Source organism: Eretmochelys imbricata, chromosome 3 (assembly GCF_965152235.1).
Source record: "Eretmochelys imbricata isolate rEreImb1 chromosome 3, rEreImb1.hap1, whole genome shotgun sequence".
In the NCBI taxonomy this organism is placed as follows: domain Eukaryota; kingdom Metazoa; phylum Chordata; order Testudines; family Cheloniidae; genus Eretmochelys; species Eretmochelys imbricata.
Window position 1 is genome coordinate 6,081,536 of NC_135574.1, and position 21,546 is coordinate 6,103,081.

The window sequence follows — 21,546 nt, forward strand, 5'->3', positions numbered from 1 at the left end:
CTGAAGGAATGCAGCTCATCCCACCACGTGGACCAGCCCCTGGGATCAGCGCGGATTGAAAATCAGAGCTGGGCGCAGCGTGCAGAGGGACTGGAAGCCAGCTGACTAGCAGCCACGCTTTCAACGCTCCAGACAGCCCTTCGGCTCTCCCTGCTGCTTGCCCGCCCCTGACTCGGCAGCTCCCCACCGCCTTACTAAAGGACACTTGTTAACACTCAGGGACCCCCCTCCCCAGCGGGAGGTCTCGGCTAAGCCACATCCGCTGCCACCATCCACCCAGATTCACTCCCTGCTCTCTTTTGCCCCCTGGCGAAGACTTTGCAAATGAAAGGGGCTGTACTGGGGATTGCTGCCTGTGGGAGGATCAGTGTAAGGGGACGGGGTGGGGAACGGTGGTGCTGGCCTCCCGGAACATGGATCGATTCGCCAGCGGATTCCCACCTCTTAGGAACATGGTCGTGTGGTGCTTCGTCCTGCTCCGATCAGGTAAGGGACTGCTGTGAATACTGAGATTTGACAAAGGCCAGTGGCTGGACCACAGGACTGGGAGCCAGGAACTCCTGTGGTCTAATCCCGGTGCTGCTCCCTGGGGCCTTGGCCAGCTTGTTTAATTTCTTATTTCCCCCATCTCTAATATGCTTTGAAAATTAAAAGCTACTGTTTAAATGCCACATAACCACCTTTCCCATTCGATTATCAGCAGCGTTTGAACTCAAGACCTCTAGTAATAAAAGCAGGAGCGTCTTTCACTTGAGTTAAAGGGGTAACTCCTTCAGCTAACAGTTGTAGTAGGCTGTTATGTGTATCAGCCATTGTGGGGCCAGAGAGTCACACCATACTAGTATGGTCCTGAAGGATCCCAAAGCAGTTTTGCAAACTGTCAAACCATTTGATATCAAACTGGGAGGGCGTATCTAGTGGGGTCCAACAGGGGCCAGTCCTGGGTCGGGTACTACTCAATATTTTCATTAACAACTTGGATAACAGAGTGGAGAGTGTGTTTATAAAATTTGCAGCGACACCAAGCTGGGAGGGGCTGCAAGCACACTGGGGAACAGGATTAGAATTCAAAACAACCTTGACAAATTGAAGAATTGGTCTGAAGTCAACATGAAAGCAGGATGCTGGGGGTGGTTTGTGAAATGGAGGATGGGAAAGGGGCTGGATTGACATCTCTGAAGACATACAGCAATGCAGGCTTCCCACCTCCCCAGCCCTGCCAATGTCCCTCAACCCCAGCCCAACACAGCAGGGTGATGGGGAAACCGAGGCACCGGAAGGCAAAAAGGGCCTAGGGTGAGTGAATGGCAGAACTGGGGCTAGACCCTGGTTCCCAGGTCTCCTGATGCCCTTAGCCACTGGGCAACACATACCTGGTTTCCCCCCGTCTCTCAAATCCCACAATCCCTGCTCAGTGTGCTCCGGTATAGACAGTAAAGATCACCCTCTCTGACTGACTTTGAGCCCCGCCTCGAGTGACTCCGTATAACCAACATGAGCCTCTGTGCAGCGGTCTCCAAGATTCATTGCTCTTTAAAAAGCAAAACCTGACTGACCTTCACAACCGCAAGGCCACGCCTGCCCTGGTGCCAAGAGAGAAGCAAGGGACCCGCCACCTCCACGTGCTCTGAAGGCAGCTCCAGCTGAACCTTGGCACCGTAGGGGGACCCTGGGGGGAACCGAGTTGGAGGTGACTCAGTCCAGCGTCGGGGGGGCTCGGTAACTACAGCTGGACAGGATTGACTCCCCTGGTTGCAATCTCCGCAGAGATGGCGAGGATGGGACAGAGCCTGCGCTCCCCTCTTCTCCCTGAGAAGGGTCCTTCCATGGTGCTGGTGCAATGCAAGAAGCTCTCCCAGCTGCTAGCCAGAATGGGGTAACCCCCGCCTCCTGCTAGTGCCCTGTACGTCACCCTGTGTGTTCAGCAGGGCCCAAGTGGTGTCTCGGTCCTGGGCCCAGGGGTGAATTTCACCCTGAAAAGAGCAGCGGGATGGACAGACGGAGGGCTGGACAGACACTCCCGCACACACAGGCTGCACCCAGTGAATCCACAACGCCGCATCTCCCTGACACTGATCTAAGCGAGGGTGGGGCAGGGAGATGCCCCTGCTCCTCACTCACGCAGACGGATCCAATTGCAGTGATGTGCTGTCATGTTATCCCCACGGGCCCACGCCCATCAGAGAGGGTGAAAGCCAGTAAGTGGGCGCCAGGGCCGGGGAGAGACACGCCGGCTCTCATTAGCGGCTGTGGTGTGAAGGGAATGCAAGCGGCGACTGGGGATTGTCTGCACAAAGCCTCTCTGGGGAAAGTTCTGGGTTCTCTGCAGACAGACAGGGAGGGAAGAGATGGTCCAGTGGGAAAAGGGAGGGTAGCTCAGTGGTTAGAGCCCTAGATTCAGTCCCCTTCTCTGCCACAGACTGTGGGCATGACCTTGAGAAACTCACTCAGGCCCAGGTCCTTCAAGAGAGCGGGGCAGCTTACTCCCAATGAGGTCAGTAGGGTCAGGCCCCTGCATGACATTCAGGATCTCAGCCTGAATCTCTTTGGGCCTCAGTTTTCCCCATCCATAAAATGGGGATCGTGATGGAGGCTGCCACAGCCCAGGGCAACTGCTCCTGTATTTCCCCTGAAGAGCACCTAACTCTCAGGCTCCTGGACCCTGAGCTGTTGCCGCTCTTGGGTGGAGACCCATGTCCCTCTCCCTTCTGAACGGGTATTTCCAGGTTGCACAGGTCCCTGCCTTCTAGGTGTCTTTCCCAGATCAGCCAGGGACAGCTGCTGGCTTTCTCTTCTAGGACAGTTAACGGTGTAACTGCTGCCCTTATAAGGTACAGGATCTCCTCACTTAAAGTCGTCCTGGTTAACGTTGTTTCATTGCTGATCAATTAGGGAACATGCTTGTTTAAAGTTGCGCAAGGCTCCCTTCTAACGCCGCTTGGCAGCCGCCTGCTTTGTGCGCTGCTTGCAGGGACAGCAGCCCATTGGAGAGAGCGGGGGGAGGGGGGGCTTGGAACCAGAGTGGGCCAGCAGCCCCCCCCATCAGCTCCCTGCTCCCCTAAGTTCCCTGTGCAGCAGCCACCCAGCAGACTACCAATTGCCAGCAGTTCAGCTGTCCCTCCCCCCACAGCCAGGTGCTGCTCCTGCCCTCCGCCTTGGAGCTGCTCCCTGAGCCTCCTGCATGCTGGGGGGCTAATGTCAGGGTGTCCCCCTCGCCCTTGCTCCTGCACCCCGCTTACCCCATCTCCATAGAGCAGGGGGACACATGACAGAGCTCAGGAGCTTCCTGGCAGCAGCTGTGGTCTCAGCTGGCTGATTAATTTAACAAGGCAGTGTACTTAAGAGTGGGGTCAGCATACTTAAAGGGGAAATGCGCATCTCTCTCCCACACATAGGGTGTGTGTCTCTGTCTCTGTCTGCCATGCAGTCTCCCCTCCCTCCATTCAGTGCTGCCTTGTAGAGCGTGAGGCTACATTAACACCAATGTGTTAACCCTTGAGGGCTCAGCCGAATGCTAGCTCATCGTTTAGCAGTAAGGCATTCCCTGGGAAATATCCCCCGCCCTGACTTCACCACCTCAACCAAGCTTCACAACCATCCTTGCTGTGTGCAGTATTACATTGTTTGTGTAAAACTTATTCTCTGTGTGTGTGTAAATATAAAATGTAGTCTTCTGTGTGGCAGAAAAAAAAAAATTCCCTGGAACCTACTCTTCCCCCCCCCCCATTTACATTAATTCTTAGGGGGAAATTGGATTCGCTTAACATCGTTTCGCTTAAAGTCGCATTTTTCGCTAAGTGAGGAGTTACTGTACCACCCAGTGGTTCCTTTGCAAGCCTGCTTTATTCTGAGGGTAAAATCATTACCGAGAAAACATACTGGAAACAAGAAAGGACTCTCCCTGCATGCTAATAAGCCCACCGGAGATGCCCCACCCCCCGAGCCCCTGCCCCATCCTGTACATGGATTCTGGCAGGTCCTTCAACCCCCCATCTTAGGCATAGCCGTGTGGTTCCCCATTCAGCCCAGCTCCACCTCAGGCCAAGCCTCCAGCCCTCCGAACCCTCCGCTAAGGACGGGGGTCCTGTCCCTTTGCTGGCCCCAGAAGAAGACCCTCAGCCAGTTTTAAACCAGGCTGTTTAACCACAAACACTTTCTTTGGCCGCAGAGCCCTGGAGAACCCAGTCTATATGCAGCTCCTCTCAGGGGCTTCAAAGAGCTCGTACCAGAGGAAGTACATTGGCCTCCCACCTCCCTTGAGGCCACCATAACATACCCCCAATTGCATGTTTAACACAACGGACCCCAAAGGTTTTAACCCTCATGCAATCAGGTTTCCCAGGAGTCAATGAAGTTTATCTTCCGTCCATCAAGTTTGTTGGAGATATTACAGGAGATTGTTGGGGTCACAGGGGCAACCCCGAGGGGCATGGTGCGGTTCTGCAGGCATGCCACCCTCAGCTGCCTTGGGGTTCTTGCAATAATTCACTCCCAGGCCAGAATACTGGGGGGAGGGATAGCTCAGTGGTTTGAGCATTGGCCTGCTAAACCCAGGGTTGTAAGTTCAATCCTTGAGGGGGCCATTTAGGGATCGGGGCAAAAATTGGGGATTGGTCCTGCTTTGAGCAGGGGGTTGGACTAGATGACCTCCTGAAGTCCCTTCCAAACCTGATATTCTTTGAATACGTAAAGAGCCCCTCATCCTTGTGGAGCCCTATTTATTAAGTGGTATCAGAATACATCCCTAAGTCCCCAACCTTGTTCCTCCTAAAGTGTCTGGAGTTCCACCACCCTCTTTCTTGGGGCCTATGTCAGTAACTTACCTCAGTTTCCCCTCCTTGGTCTGGAGTATCACAGCCTTCCTTCTGGGCCCATAGCTCACGCTGCTGCAGTCCTTGAACTGTTTCTCTGAGATGGCCCCTCCTAAGTCTGTCCTTTGGCTCCCAGCTGACTGCTCGCTCTCGGGGGTGACTCTCTTTTACCCTCAGGCTTGGGACTGATTTAGCTGCATGACCTACCTGCCAGGTGGCTGAGGTAACTTTTCTCACCTGGGGAAGATTGCTGAGGGAAGCACAGAGGCAGCTGGTGCCATTATCTCTTTAGATTGATTTCAAGGGGAGTTAGGCAGCTATATACCTTTAAGGATCTGGGCCTCAGCGCCTTTCAGGATCAGGCCCGTTGTCAGTGAATTCCTCCCAACTTGCCAGGCCACTGGGGGCCTGCCTGATTCATGCTTATGGGCACGTCGCGGTCAGCTGGCCAGACATGCAGAAGAGCCGGTGGCGTTCTCAGCCCAGGGAGAAGAGATTTCGCCTCCTGCTTGTTTGCAGTAAAAAACCCAGCCAGAGGCAGTGCGGCAAACCGTCCAGCCCATCTGTGAGTGGGGGAGAAGGAAGGGAGATCGCAGCCAGGCTGACCTCAGAAAAGCCCCAGTCAGAGCAGTAAGCAGACAGAAGCTATCAGTCCAGCAGGCTGTAAACCAACCTCACCCTGAGCGTGAAACTAGCCAAAGCCTTGTCAACTATCTTGGCTGGAACCTCACTGCCCCAGCAGGGACGAATGACATTGTCTGCACAGGCCCTTTCCATCATGCGTGTGGGCCCGATCCGCCACTGATGTAAACTGCGGTAGCCCCCTGGGGTGACCAGACTCTCAATATTATCAGCACTGTCCTGGTATTAGGGGCTTTGTCTTATATACGCAACTATACCCCCCCCCCCAAAAGTCCTCATTTTTCACACTTGCTGTCTGGTCACCCTAGGTAGGTGTGACACTTTGTTCCACAGAGTAGGAACCCCCATATTCATCACTGTCATGTAATTATGATACATTTTGGACAATGTATGTCTTGTGAGGAATCATTTGAAAAGTCTTGATCTGTTGAAGATTCTTATCCAGTTGGATTGTATGTGCTGTCCTTGTAGGGGAAGTGATGAAGTTTTGCTATGTGTGTTTCTGAACTATGTTGTGAGGTTGGGAACACCCACAACCAGCCTTTCAGTTACAACAAAGGAGCGGCCATCAATAGCTGGCAGGGCCGGCTCTAGGCACCATCAAACCAAGCATGTGCTTGGGGCAGAGCTCTGACTCCTTCTCCCCCCTCCCCGGCTGCACTTCGGCTTTTTTATTTATTTATTTTTGCGGTCGGGGCGGTAAAAAGCCTAAAGCCGGTCCTGATAGCCGGATGGGTGATTAATGGCTCATCAACACCCAAACCACTATCTTGGAGATTTCTTGGAGAAGGCGGGTACACAATGGAGGCTGCGCCTTATCCCCCTGTCACGGCAAAGAACTTTCCAGCAAGCTGAAAGAAAGTACAAAGGGAGACAGTGACATCATCACTTGGCCTTCCCCCACCCCCAGCTCAACACCTGGAAGAACACCTGGAGGACAAAGACTTTGAACTGAGGGAGTTTGGTCCCAGGTTTGAAGGGGGTCCAGTCTGCGTACTGAGGAACTCTAACCTGCTTATACCATTGGTCAGGGTGAGAAAAGCTGTTTGATTCACCCCTTGCTTAGACTAAACATTTAGGATTTAGAATGCGTGCTTCTATTTTTATTTCTTATGGTAACGCTCTCTGACCTGTATGCCTACCACTTCTAATCACTTAAAATCCACCTTTCTGTAGTTAATGAGGTTATTTTAATGTTTTATCCTTCCCAGTGTGTTTGTCTAAAGTGCTTGGGGCATCTGCTCAGGTTACAAAGGTTGGGACATGTCCTCTTTCCTATGAAGAAGTGTGAACTAAGTAATGAACTTACACTGGCCAGGCTTCTGCCCGGTGCAGGACTGGGGAGCTGGGGGAATTGGCTGGAGCCTCTCTCTTGATGGGTCATGAGCAGCTGGGAGACCATTCATGTAACTCAGTTGGGTGTGTCCATGCCTGTGGATGGCTGTGTACGTGCAGTGCTAGTCAGAGGCTTGTAACTTGACAACAGCCTCACAGTGGGAGGGAGAGCCCAGGCTGGTGGGTTTGGAGGGCTCAGAGGTCCCACAGCCCAGGGACCCGGTCACATTAGGCCCCTGGGGTTTAGTAGAGCTGAGCTGCTCTGCCCCAGCCGATGATCCAGCCCCATGATTTCACACTGGCCTCTGGAACATCTTCAAGTCACACCTGTGTGCTGTACAACACAGCCATGCTGGGGCTGCAGCCAGAGCAGTTAGGGGAGACTCAGCCAGAGTCCACAGCCCTTTGCTCCTCCGCAGCATGGCTGGCAGCAACCTTCCCACGGCAGCCTCTTCCTTTCCCAGCCGGGGCTAGCGATGGCAGGTGGTGACAGCGCCCAGGACTCTGGAGCCAAGACCTGGTCCGGGAGCCCAGGACAGAGCATCAGTACGGAAGCCCCCTGCGGCCGTGCCTAGCTGGTCTGCTGGCAGGTCACACTCCAAGGGGGCAGGGGAGGGGTAGGAGAAGTGGCCCTTTAACCCCCACCACACGGACTCCTGCTCCATCAGCTGGAAGTCGCTGGCGATTTGCAAACCCATTCCTGCTGCGGGGGCCCGTTCCCCACTGCCCTGCAACCGGTCATTTCCATGGGTCCAGTGGGAAGTAACGGTCCGGGGCCTGAATGGTTAGAAACATCCCTCCCTGCCTGTGCTCAACGACCCTCCCAATGACGAGACCCATTTCTAAGGCATGGCCTGCGCCTCTGCTTACCACAGGTTCATTCAGGGTCACGCCGCTGGGCCTGATCCCTGGCTGGTGTCATCTGGCATCGTGCCATTGACAGAAATGTAGGGACGGGGATTTACACCTCCTGAAAATCTGGCCCCATTGACTTTGATATGGCTGGGGGTGATCTACACCAGCAGGGGATCTGGCCCCTTTAATGTCAATGGAGGGACGCTGATCTACACCAGCAGGGGATCTGGCCCTATGTGCTTTGTGTACAGTTTCTGCCTTTTCCTGGCCTTGCGCACTGTAACAGAGGATTTGACTCGCTGCTCCGTGACTCCAGTTTAATGCCGGTGTGACACCATCACAATCCGTGCAAAGAACCCTGGTGCAAAACTGGAGTAGAACAGCAGTGACTCAGGCTCTGCATTTGGGGGCTAAATCTGATCTGACAGCATCTTGTTAAAACCGGGAGCGCGGTGCTTTCTGGGCTAGCTACAGCAGAAACTGCGCCTCACAGCCGTAGCTAAAGCGGTCGCTGGCTAACGCGTGCAGGGTCACTGTAGCCGTCTCGTTCCCAGGATACTCGAAAGACAAGGCAGGGGAGGTAACATCTTTTACTGGACCAAGTTCTGTTGGTGAGAGAGACGCTTTCAAAGAGCTGGTCCTGAAGAACCACATGTAAGCTCAAAAGCTTGTCTCTCTCACCAACAGAACTTGGTCCAATAAAACAGTGGTCCGCAGCCTGTGGTCCGCAGACCCCAGGGGTCCAGGCTATGTCTGTGGTGTCCGCGAAAGACTTAGATTGAAAACTGACCGAACAGAGTTCAACTCTATATTCAAACAATAGATCCGCACTCCAATCAAAAATTTTTTCGGGGTCTGCAAATGAAAAAAGGTGAGAACTACCGCGATGAAAGGTATTACCTCACCCACTTGCTCATGTGACAAGTAACGTTCCTGGTTCCCGGAACCAGCGAGCCCCTTAGCACCCGTTGGGCCAGATCCCCCTGCCCTAAAGTCAGCTGGTCCAGCCACAGAAGGTTCCTAACAAAACTGCTACAGGGGGCTCCCCTCCTACCTCTCCCACCCCTGCAGCTGCTGCAGGGGGCGTGGCTGGGGGAAGTGGGAGGGGCTTGGAGATCCCCCGCTGCCAGGATCAGCTGGTGTGAATTCAGGCTCAGGGGAACTGACCTGGCACAGAGCTGCCCCTCCTCGGTTGGGCCCAGCTGCAGGGAATCTGGCCCCATGCTGGGAGATGGCATCTGCTTTGATTTGCTCCGTTGGTCCATAGCGCCAAATCCCATCGATCTCCAGAGCGGGTCTGGGTGCCCACGTTCAGGCCTATGCAGAGAACTAGAATGTAGCCTTAAAATCCACCCTTACGGCGGTTCCCCTGCCCTGCAGTGCAGATTACGCTGAGATCCTGCTTAAGCAAAGCCAGCAGCGCTGCCGTCCTATGGGCCAGCTGGGATTTTCCAGCTCCAGGGTCTCCAGCCTGTTGCGATAACTAGGCCTACAAACCTTCCCTAATGGCGAGCGCAGCTGTGAAAAGCGAGTGTGAGTTCATCAGACGTCACAATAGCAAATACCGTGGAATAGCAAATGTTGATAGGAAAGGGATCAAAAGCAAGACCAAGAGGCTGAATCAGTCGAAACAAAAAGGCCCCCTGGTGCAGTACAGTGCAAGGACCGTGGTAAGATCCTGGCTGGTAAACAGGAAATCACGTGTGAAACCGGAAATCAGTGAACCAAAAGGGGTGTGTCAGGAAGTAGACCTCATTGGTGGACAAAACAATGAGGGGCCGGGCTACTGCGCCCACCAGTCCTTTGGTGGGTGCATAAAGAGACTTTGGGGAGAAAAATTGGCTCCTGGAGCGAGCGTCACCATCATGGCTGCCACCCCCACCATCTCCTGCGACCCCAGACCTTCCTCATCCGAATCCTGACCAGGCTGGGCCAGAGAGAGGGACCCAGATGACATCACCACCTCCCTTGACTCAGGCTAAATCCCAAACACCACTTAGGCTGGGACACTGTCACCCCGCGTCCCCCCCTCCCCCCACGTATACTTACTTCTTTTTGTTCCTTTCTCTTTTTTCCTTCTGGCTTGTAAAAGTCTGGTTTAGCCAGCCGAGCCTGTGTATTTTGCAACCCTGCTGTAAGCCAGTGATCAGAAAGAGGCAGCTAAAAGCAATGCCCTAACCAAACTGGGACAAGTTTGCCAGATCTCAGATTTCCTCTCTTGTGTCTGTTTGTCTTGTTTTGCCTTCTAGGAAATCGGATTGGACTTTAACACCGGCAATAACAGCTGTACCAGCCAACCTCCACTAACTTCTCTGTTCCCCAAAAGGACCATTATTGCCATCTGTGACACCCGCTAAGAGACTGTTGGACTGGGGGGTGGGGAAGGGGTTCCTTCTAAAATCTCTCTCCAGCTGAAGGGAACAAGGGATGTGGTTAAAATGAAAGCCTCATTTAATACGTCGTATTCCAAATGCTTTAACTGTGGTTTGATTCTTTTCTGTCTCGTTAATACAAGGTTAAAAGGATGTTTAATGGTGTGTTTGCCACGGAGCTAAGCAGGCTGAGGTCTCCGCATACCAGACCCGGAGCCTCGTTTAACACTGTTTAACATTGGACAGTGATAGGCTCATGTTAACACCTTTGGCCCATACAATCTATCTGCATTAATCCAGCATTAGAGGAAGTGCTGAAGTGCCCAGGCCGAAAGCAAACTAGCTCATCCGTATGTCTTTTTCTGTCTCCCGTTGGTTCAGTGTCCGTCCAGGACCGGACTCACACGCACGCCGAGGAGCGCCTCTTCAAGTTCCTGTTCACCGGCTACAACAGGTGGTCCCGGCCAGTGCCCAACATCTCTGACGTCGTGATCGTCAGATTTGGGCTGTCCATCGCTCAGCTGATCGACGTGGTACGTATGTGAAGCCGGACTCTAATTCCGCTTCTAAAACCCTCCACAGAAGGGCAGGACATTTATACTAGCACCTGGGGTTACAGCAGGCAACTTAAGCCTAGCAAGGGCTGCATCAGCCCTCATACTTCAGGGCACATGTGCATCACCAGCTGGGGTCAGGAAGGAACTTCTTCTCCCCCCCTCCGGATAGTATATTGCACATTTAAGGGCTGTAAAAGCTTTTATCCCCTTATCCTTGCAGTTCAGGAGCGCCGGCTACATTTCCTTGCTCTGCCATAGACTCACTGTGGGACTTTGGGCAAGTCGGTTTTCCGCTTTGTGCCTCGCTTCCCCAGCTGTAGAATGGGAACTACGATACTTCCTTTGTCTGCCTTGGCTACGTAGGGTGTAAACGCTTTGGGTGCATCTACACAGCGAGCGGCAGCCCACAGGTGCAAGTCTCAGAGCCAGGTTCAGCAGATTCAGGCTCGCACTCTGGTGCTGAAGAGAGCTCAGTAGACATTCAGGGCCAGGCTGGAGCTCAGGCTCTAGGGCCTAGGGGCCTAGGATGGGGGTGGGCTTGATGGCTCGAGCTCCGGCCTGAGCCACGTGTCTACACAGCTATTTTTAGCGCCGTACTATGAGCCCCACTCTGTCGCCCTGGGCTTTGATACACACTTGCAGCGGGCTGCATAGACATATCCTTAGAGGCAGAGATGGTCTGTCACACTGGGTCCAGGAGGAGCCCAGCAGCATGGGCCCCAGGCCTCTCGGTACTTCTCGAGACCCAATATATAGTAATAATAAACTCTCTAGAATTGGCCACAGCTGGAGACACGAAACTGAACTCGAGGGACCGTTGATCTGTTCACTGCAACAATTCCTCTGGTCTGCTGGTCACGTACTTTCTTTCTCACTTTCTGGACACGAAGATAAATGAGCTCAGCTGGGGATGTTTAGCACAGCCAGTCAGCGTTGGCTGACACAAGATAAAATAGGAGCCAGGCCACCATGAAGTACTTTAAATGTAACGGGAATTACTATAAAGGGACCACGTGTTGCCTCTTGTCTATAAAAGGAGTGTTAAGAAAACACAGTGACAAAGATAAAATGCATTCGGATGGGTTTTGTTTAGTACCCCGTCTTCCAGACAAGATCTCAGTTCTCAACCACACCATGCCAACCTTGGTTTGAGATGATGAAGTGTTCACAGAATGGGAGCCGGTAGGTTGTTAGCCCCCCGTGCCCTGGCCACATTGCAACGTGAGTCATTATCTTCCACTTCACTAAACTGCCCCTGCGGTTCCAGCTGGTGGCGGTATTCGTCTTTACTTCCTGTCCGAAACTGTTGTCCGGTGTTGCTGTGTGGCTGTTACACAGCTGTTGCGCTCCACCCCAGAGGTGCCGCAGAAAGTGATTCAGCTTCATAGATGTTTAAGGCCAAAGGGACCACTGCGATCATCTTGTCCACCCTCCAGCAGAACACAGGCCAGAAGAAGTCCCTGAATTCACTGACCAATAGCTGTGATTGAACTAGAAAAACATCCACTCTTGATTTTAAAATGGCCATGATGGAGAATCCCCCCCAGCCCTTGCCAAATTGCTCCAGTGGTTCATTAAAAATTGTCCCTGAATTTATCTGGCTTCAACTTCCATATAACGGGCTTTCTGTTGCTCTGAAGCAACTCCAAAGAAACCTCAGTCAAAACCGAACAGCAGGAAGAGTGAAAACAAAGTATGTTTGATTTGTAAAACCCTTCAAGCTGCGATAATCTCAGGGGTGGCTAGTGACACGGGGAAAGAAATTACGGTTAGTATAACTGGGCCAAAATTCTGCACACCAGGAGGATCCCTCTGAAACCAGCAGTAACTGACGTGAAACTGACAGTGCAGGGGGATTCCCCCTAACCTCATTCCTTTGCCATCAAGTGCCATGGAAGCTTTCCAAGAACCACAAGGGGTCAGGAGCTCAGGTTTATATCAGCAACATGAGTCTCGTCAGCCTGGTGGGGAGCTAGTCGCTTCATTTGGAAGCTGTTCCCTTTTTTCACTGAAGCATTTGAGTGCCTCTCAGTTAGCACTAAGCACTTACACTAGGAAGTCTCTCGAATAGTCTTTCCACTATCTATCTATAAAACTATCCATCCCACATTAATCACCACGATATTTAAGCACTGTTACCCCTGGAAAAGGGGTAAACAATGAGATAGCAAAATTTGCAGATGATGCAAAATTACTCAAGATAGTTCAATCCAAAGCAGACTGCAAAGGGTTTCAAATTAATAGGCAGCAGGTTTAAAACAAACAAAAGGAGGAACTTTTTCACACCATGCACAGCCAACCTGTGGAACTCTTTGCCAGAGGATGTCGTGAAGGCCAAGACTATAACAGGCTTCAAAAAAGAACTAGATCAATTCATGGAGGATAGATCCATCAATGGCTATTAGCCAGGAGGTGCAGGGATGCAAAACCGTGCTCTGAAGTGTCCCTAGCCTCTATTTGCGAGAAGCTGGGAATGGGCGACAGGGGATGGATCGCTTGGTGATTCCCTGTTCTGTTCGTTCCCTCTGGGGCACCTGGCATTGGCCACTGTCGGCAGACAGGATACTGGGCTCGATGGACCTTTGGTCTGACCCAGTGTGGCCCTTTTTATGTAATGCCCATACTTTGGTAACTACTAATGGCATGCCATTGCCATTTAGTGGCCACACACCTAAAGGAGATAAAATCTCCCTCTCTCCATAGCTGGCATTCATTCCTACCAGTATCCAAGCTCTGGAGGAGGGTGGGAAAGGTAACAGTTGGGTCTTGCGCTGAACTGGCCCAGTGGAAGCAGCTGGTTTCAGGTCTAGCGTTGGTTTTCTCCATTATGATCAAACAAACTCTCCTCCTCTCTCCTTTCTCCCCTCCCCACCATACCCCTAATAGGATGAGAAGAACCAAATGATGACCACAAACGTCTGGCTGAAACAGGTGAGGGATCATTTCCCAGTGGGGTGCTGGGAGGATAGGTGGGTTTCCCAAGTCACGAGGAACCTCCCGGGGCTTAGGAGTTTGGTTCAGAGAAGTCCCGACCAGCCTGGCGGCCGTAGTCTAGCAGACCTTCTTGGGGTCAGAAACTTAATGAGAAGAGCCTTGGATACTGGATTTCAGCCTCGTCCCCCTGATCTGTGTGAAACCCGAGAGATAGGATGCCCCAGGGGTTTGGCAGTGGTGCATGATGACTTTACCCATGTGAACATGGCTGAAATCTAGCCCATGTGAGAAGTGGCTGGAAGCAGTTCCCATCCCACAGCTGCTCAGACTTTGTGAACTGGGTTGGTGGGTCTCAGCCCAGGTCCCCAGGGATGGGCACTGAATGGACCCGTGACCGGTCTCTGAAGGGGCTCTGCTAATGCCAGGTTTAAAGCATGTTGATGGGACCATCCATCGGGAGCTGATGGCAGTACAGCCTGTGTTATACCTGCCTTATACGGAGAGACCTTCACTCAGCAGGAGTGGCAGCCTGGGACCTTTCACCAGCACTGAATTCCCACCAGCACCCAGATGCCGTGGGGATGGGCACTTTAGCAAAGTGCCTAATAATGATGAAGACGTGTTTGAAAAGAGAAAATCAGCTCAGGAGGAACTGAGCAGTGACCCAGGACCCCTTTAGCTCATGTAGGAGGGGCCCATGCTTTGGACACTAAACATCCGAGGGGCCCCATGATGAGCTTGTTACACGGGGACACTCGCCCCGCTCCTTCGGACGGCTGGATCCCCGGCCCTCCTTGGGCAGCAGGTCCATCTCAGACCGTTCTTGCTCTTTCCTCCCCCAGGAGTGGAGTGACTACAAGCTGTGCTGGAACCCGGCGGACTTTGATAACGTCACCTCCATCCGGGTGCCCTCTGAGATGATCTGGATCCCGGACATTGTGCTGTATAACAAGTAGGTGGCACCACTGCACAGATACGGCGAGGCCAAGGCCTTAGGGATGGAGAGGAGGCCTCGGGGGTCCCACTGGGCAGTATACAGCCGGCAGTGCCCATTCCATGCCTGTCGCCTGCAGGCCAGGCCTTACGGAGATGCCGGTCCTGATCCCACTTGCAGTTTGCACTGATTGAAATCAGGAGTAACTCCTAACTGGGAGCAAAAAAGAAAAGGAGGACTTGTGGCACCTTAGAGACTAACCAATTTATTGCTTCTTAATTACTAACTGGGAGCAGAATCAGGTGCATGGCAGCAGGGAGCCAGAGAGAACCACATGGTCTGTCTGTGTCCAGCAGCCTGAGCAACGAATCCCCTTCCCATGCATTACAGCCCAATTTCCCATGCTATGTCCACCAGGCAGGGCCCTACACGTCGACAGCATGTTCCTGCTTGTGTCTTGCTGCCACCTCCTGGTGCATCTTGGTCACTAAAGGAAATGTTATTCTTGACCCGGGAAGGGCCTGCTTTTAAATTAACGGCTGGCCTCATTAACAGATTCAGTCACAGAGCAACCGCGTCCTGGGGAATTGGGTCGGAGCCGGGTTCCTGGGTTCCAGACCTGCACTGCGTCATTTCATGACCAGCTGCCTTGACAGACTGGGTCTTCAGCGGACCCAGGCCCGGCCATGAGTTTGCAGAGTTTCGTGCCGCACACTCAGCGTTCTCCCTTGCCATCCAGACAGGAACCTTGCTGTGCTCGGCTGCAGAGACATCTCGAAACAACCCCAGGCTTGATCCCCTGCTCTGGGGCCGCCCCACTGACTTCTGCCTGATCTGTCCATCCAGCCATGCTCATCACCACAGCATCTGAGCACCTGCCCTGGGGTTGTGTTGGGTCACTGAGCCCCTCTGTGCCTACCCACCTTCATCACACATCTCAGCTCCTCCCCAGGACCTGATCCCCCCATTTTGCAGATGGGGACACTGCGACCCAGAAGAGTTAGTGGTGACATTCACTCCCGTGCAAAGGGCCAGGCACCACTTTATCCCTCACGCCTGGGACGTAAGTGGGGCACTGGCTGTCTGCATGGGGTGGAGTGATTTGCACAGGGGGTCTGCAGCAGGGCTCTTTTGAGTCCCAGAGCTGAGCTAATCACAAGCCCTTTCTCCCCTTTTACTGCTCCTGGTGGATTTGGCCTTTCCTCCCCCCCGCCCGCCACTTTCTCCAAGTCTCTCACCACTCTGACCCCTGCTCCTCTGTCCCGCAGCGCCGACGGGGAGTTCGCAGTGACACACATGACCAAAGCCCACCTCTTCTCCAACGGCAAGGTGAAGTGGGTGCCGCCGGCCATCTACAAGAGCTCGTGCAGCATCGACGTGACCTTCTTCCCCTTCGACCAGCAGAACTGCAAGATGAAGTTTGGCTCGTGGACGTACGACAAGGCCAAGATCGACCTGGAGAGCATGGAACGTGACGTGGACCTGAAAGACTACTGGGAGAGCGGGGAGTGGGCCATCATCAACGCCGTGGGCACCTACAACACCAAGAAGTACGACTGCTGCACGGAGATCTACCCCGACATCACCTACTGCTTCATCATCCGGCGCTTGCCCCTCTTCTACACCATCAACCTCATCATCCCCTGCCTGCTCATCTCCTGCCTGACCGTGCTGGTCTTCTACCTGCCCTCTGACTGCGGGGAGAAGATCACCCTCTGCATCTCCGTGCTGCTCTCCCTCACCGTCTTCCTGCTGCTCATCACTGAGATCATCCCTTCCACCTCGCTGGTCATCCCCTTGATCGGCGAGTACCTCCTCTTCACCATGATCTTCGTCACCCTCTCCATCGTCATCACCGTCTTCGTCCTCAACGTCCACCACCGCTCGCCCAGCACCCACAAGATGCCCCGCTGGGTGCGCGCCGCTTTCCTGGACTTCATCCCCCGCTGGCTTTTCATGAGGCGGCCTCCGGTGCTAACCCCCCAGCAGGGGCTGATCGGGGAGTACGACCCGCCTGGCGCCAGGCTCAGCACCTCCAGGGGCTGGCTGGAAACGGACGTCGATGACACATGGGAGGAGGAGGAGGAGGAGGAGGAAGAAGAGGAGAGGAGGCACCCCGGACACGTGCCCCTCCAGACAGGCTCCCACAAACACAGCGTCCAGTACCGCCCCGGCTGCGACCGCCACCTGGGCACAGGGCCGGGGGCCCGGGCGCAGCGCCCGCCTGCCAAAGGGGACAGCTTGGGGTCAGATCCCAGCCTGCTGCTGTCCCCCAGGATCCTGAAGGCCTTGGCGGGGGTGCACTATATCGCAGACCACCTGCGGGCTGAGGATGCTGATTTCTCGGTGAGTCTGCGCCCCGCTGGCTCGGGAGGGCTGGGCCCAGGCACCTTGGGCCTTTCCCCTCCTCTAGCCATCGGTGGGAGTCTGGCCCATTCCAGGTGCCACCATCTGATGGCTATTCAGGGGCCCGCGTGGGGCGAGTGGGCGGGAGTCAGTCTAGCTCCCCGTGGCGAGGCACCCCCTGCATTGCCACCGGGGGAGCAGTCACAGCAGAGAGGACCAGGCAGGGATGGGCATGGGGAACTGGCTTTCCTCCTCTCGCCCCCGCGGGGTCCAGGCCCCGGGACTGGGGGGAGGCCCGTCGCTCGGGCAGGGTGAAGGGGGCTTGCTCCGCTTGCTGGCCCTGCCCCAATGCCCCCAGCTGTCCAGCCGGCACTGCATTCACCTACAGCCATCATCTGCAGCTGTTCCATGACCTCTTGGTCGGTTGTCTCCTTGCCAGGGATCGGGGGAGAGCTAGGAAGAGGTGGGGCTAAAAATGAATGAACTATTCACAGGCCCGTGATTGCCTGACAGGAGAGGCCTGTGCAGTAAAGGAGCGTGTGACTGGTCAAATGCAATGAGCCAAATTCATTCACTGGTGGGACTCCCTTGAGGCCCAAATGCTGGGGGTGGGGCGGGGCCTGGGCCTGGGCCAGGACAAGCATCTGCACTCAGCTGCAAAGCAGAGCCACCGGACCATGGCCTGAACGGCATTTACTCTCCTCGGGTGTCACTGTGCCCTGAGAGACTCTGAATTAGCAGACACCCAGGCTGAGCTCTGCAGTGAGGGACACACACACCTAGCTCGGGTCTTCTCAGCACTGGATTAAAGCTACATGTGGCCTGGATAGGCCAGTTCTGCAGGGCTTCAGTCATTGCTCCTGCATTTCCAGCCGGCTGGGCAGATGTGCGGCTTGGTTTCCTCCTCAGAGCTGGTTTTATTTGCCCCTGAACAGTGGTCTTAGGAGGGGAGTATTGTCTAGTCTCATCGCTCTGTTCTCACAGTTTCCTTCAGTGTATGCTGAAGCCCCGTTGAGGTATTTATCCTCTCCTAAGATGCAGGGGAGGTTGTTGGCCCCAGGGAACTAAGGCACAGGGAGAGAGACGAGGTGACTTGCCCAAGTCGCCTGTGGTAGGGGCACGAATTGAACAGCTTCCAAGGAGAGCCGGGATTTTTTTCACAAACCCACCCCTCCCCCAGTGCCAATTCATCGAAACTGAAACTTCACGCAACGGGGTCGGTGCTGACAAAGCTTCTGGCTTGGAACATTTCGGGGAAAAGAAGTTTCAGACCTGTCCACATGTCCCACTTGGACATTTTCGAACAGGAACTTTGGAGTCGAAACAACTTTTTATTTAGAAATGTGAGTAAAGTCAGACTAAAAACGGAATAAAACTTGACGTAACTAGAACCCTTCTGCCAGTTGTAGTCAGCAGCAACCAGGGCCAGGGACAATATCTAGGGGTTCCCGTTCAACAATACAACACAGACCCAGCTCGAGCCCCCACCCAGGAACGTGGGACAATTACACCCCATCCCTGGGCGCCTCTGAGAGGAAATACATCCCCTCTTGCAAGCACAGTGTAGAAAAGAAACTTTTAATGAAAGGAGAGAAGTCACTCAACATTAACTTGGGAAAACACCGCAAGCAGGATTCATAGACACAAAATAGTGAGCAAAACACCCACCCCAGAATACACGGGCCAGTGTCTTTTGCCTCAGATTTGTGAGTTCTACTACGAAAAGTTCCTTTAACCTGCCCCTCCTTTCTCCCTCCGCCGCACCCCACTCACAGTTGCTGTCCTTGGTCAGGGAAGACCCAGAGTTCAGAGATCATCTGTGTGAGTTCACCTCCCACCCTGGAGAGGGGGGCACCTGGCTCACTCTGCTGTCCAGGCTCACACACTGCCAGCCACCCACCCCTTGTGATCCCAGCTGTTAGCCGTTGAACCTCACTGCTAATGCACACTGGGCAGTTTCTTGCCTCACAGATACCAACCCAAAGCAGGTCTCATGGTTAGGCCGGGTTACCAGTGATTTCAGTTCTATTAGCACACAACAGGACTTTCAATTCACTCTTTACCAGCTCTCTTACTACACAACTTTTGTAGTAACAGGAAAAACATTTTCGCTAGGAGGGTGGCGAAGCACCAGAATGCGTTACCTAGGGAGGTGGTGGAATCTCCTTCCTTTGAGGTTTTTAAGGTCAGGCTTGACAAAGCCCTGGCTGGGATGATTTAATGAGGGATTGGTCCTGCTTTGAGCAGGGGTTGGACTAGATGACCTCCTGAGGTCCCTTCCAACCCTGAGATTCTACAATTCTATGACAACAGACTGAGAAAGGGTCAGGTGGTGCCTAGGACCAGCTCCACACCACCAAGTACAACTATCTATCCCCACCCTTTCTCAACTCAGTGGGCTTTGGCACCCCCATCCCCTGCCTAGCAAGTGGAGTTTAGTTAAGGGTGAGTCTGTTAATCAGGGTAGGCCAAGCACAATTCTGCTGCCCCTGGTTCACACTACAAGGATAACAACCCTTTAGTACCCCTGCCCCCATAACAAAGAGACTGGGGATCCAATACCAGCCAAAAGTGATCATTTGGGCCAAGCAGCCCCATCATGCTAGGCCGGGTGGGCGGGTCTATGCAAACAAAGGTGGCTCAAGTCCTCTTCCCCAGCTCATCACTAGATGTCAGGGGAGAGCTCATTCAGATCCTACTTACATAACGTTTCGATAAACCTGCACCAGATTTGAGTTTGTTTGGGGTTTTATAGTTTGGGAAGATTTTGAGGGTTTTTTTTTTTTTTTTTTACTTTTTGCCATGATTTGAAATGGGAAAAAATGTCAAAATCTCAAAACTTCTTCTGAGATGGAAAAAGTCTTTCCTGCCCACCCCAGCTCCTGAGTCCAGCCGCAGGCTACACCTGCATGGCCAACCTCTCTCTCAACACAACAGCCTCTCTGCCAGGCTGCTGGGGCCTCCCGTGACCCCATGCTGCTTTTGGGCCCCACACCTCACTCTGACTCTTGTCTGCCTGCAGGTGAAGGAAGACTGGAAGTACGTCGCTATGGTAATAGACCGGATATTCCTCTGGATGTTTATCGTCATCTGTTTGCTGGGGACCATCGGCCTCTTCCTCCCTCCCTTCCTGGCTGGGATGGTATAGGGTCTGTGCCCTGCGCTGAAGGTGGTCCTGCTCCCAGACCTGTGCCCAGGGCTGGGGAAGGGACAAACTAACCCACCCTGACTGCTGGCTCTGTGGAGCCCCTTTGGGCTTGTCCACACTGGAAAAACATTGTCAAGCCGCGACCCCATTTGAACTCTCACTCTCCCCGGCTAGTACCAGTGCCGAAGTCACACGTCAGCTGGGCCCAGCATCTGGTTTGTACCACCAAGGGAACAGTGCCAGGGGATTGGGGAGGGGGAACCCTACCGTGAAACCCCAACAAGATTTTTTTCTTGAGTCACGGAAACTGCTTCAAACTGAGCGGATCAGAACGGAACCACATGGGGTGCTCTGCGTTTGAAATTAACATGCCCGTAGCTACCTAGCAAGGCAGCAGGTGCGTCCCGCTGAGATGGGAACATGTTGCTCACGTTGGTTTGGTGACAAGGTCCATTTCATACTGTTCTTCCCAGCCACACACAGTTGCTGAGGCCAATTTATCCCCCAGGTGCAAACGTAAGTCACTGGCCAGGGGGTGTGAGAGGTCCCCGTCTGCAGCCTGCGGCTGGGAACCTCTAACTATGGCAGCTCATACTTTTCGCTAGGGAGATCCCCAGGGGGCAGCCATGGGACAAGCGTCCCAGGAGTTAATTCATCCTAGCCCAGGTGTGAGCAGCCTCACTGCAAAGCCATGCCTGTGTCCTCACTAGCCCTGCGCTCTGCATGTGGGACTGGGACTCCTGGGGGCCTGGCCCGTGGCTCTTTGTGCTGCCGTCAGCTGCCCATGGAGCCGGGAGAGAACTTGCGGGAGCTGAGCCTGGAACCTGGGCATCCCAGTTCCCCCAGTCTAGCCAGCCAACCTGGACGTAAAGTAAAACTGAAGTTCTGCCTGAAGCTGCTCAAGACAGTACCCTGAAGCCCACTAACACAGGAGAGAAGACAAACATTTCCTGCCTTTTCGGAAGCACCAGAGAAAAATCAAAAAAAGCGTCTCTGATTTTTATCCTTGCAGCGGGCAGGGCCATTGACTGATATGCGTCAGGGCTAGTGCACCCGGGGGAAGTAGGACTCATGTCTAGGCCTCTGCCCAGGGCCCAGTTTCACTGTAGAAGGGACGATCACTAGGCAGGCATTAGTGTGGTGACCGAGTGGCATGATCCTGGCTTGTGGTGCTGAGGGTCCACACTTCCAGTCCCAGGGAAGGCCTGGTTGTGGATGTATAAACAACAGGCCCTTAAATTTGGATGTCTGTTTTTTCTTTAAATATATATAGCTACATTCTAGCCCAACTGTAAGATATGGGCTGGATGCAGGAAGGACTTGATTTCCCAGTGTTGCCAGCTATTGGGGTATTTGGTGTTCTATTTAATCCCCAGCTGCTGGACACAAGAGGCTGTATGAGACACCCCCAGCTTTCTATCCAAAACTAAAGGAAATTGCCAGCCCTCCTAGAGAGCTTGAAATTGTGAAGCAAGTGCAACCTGAAAGCAGAGAAAAAGACCCCCCCGCCCCGTTTATTATCTTTAAAAAAAATCTCATGAGTGTTAAAGCGATCTCAGGATTGGGGGCAGGGATATGCTTTTGGAATGCTTGAGGGTTGGCCAACACTGCC

General features: G+C 53.6%; 1 protein-coding gene across 1 annotated transcript; it reads left to right on the top strand.

Moving 5' to 3' along the window:
• Positions 1-413: 413 nt before the first annotated feature.
• On the top strand, positions 414-19,934 carry CHRNA2 (cholinergic receptor nicotinic alpha 2 subunit). Its single transcript, XM_077811492.1, has 6 exons — positions 414-486; positions 10,397-10,548; positions 13,459-13,503; positions 14,349-14,458; positions 15,709-16,786; positions 19,809-19,934. Exons 1-6 carry the CDS (start codon positions 414-416, stop codon positions 19,932-19,934), a joined length of 1,584 nt encoding a protein of 527 aa, XP_077667618.1.
• Positions 19,935-21,546: the final 1,612 nt, after the last annotated feature.

Bases quoted from the DNA above. Each gene is read 5' to 3' on its own strand.
- CHRNA2 (XM_077811492.1), top strand. From the start codon at position 414: ATGGATCGATTCGCCAGCGGATTCCCACCTCTTAGGAACATGGTCGTG. The intron at 10,549-13,458 runs GTACGTATGTGA...TACCCCTAATAG, and splicing joins TCGCTCAGCTGATCGACGTG to GATGAGAAGAACCAAATGAT. The intron at 14,459-15,708 runs GTAGGTGGCACC...TCTGTCCCGCAG, and splicing joins GACATTGTGCTGTATAACAA to CGCCGACGGGGAGTTCGCAG.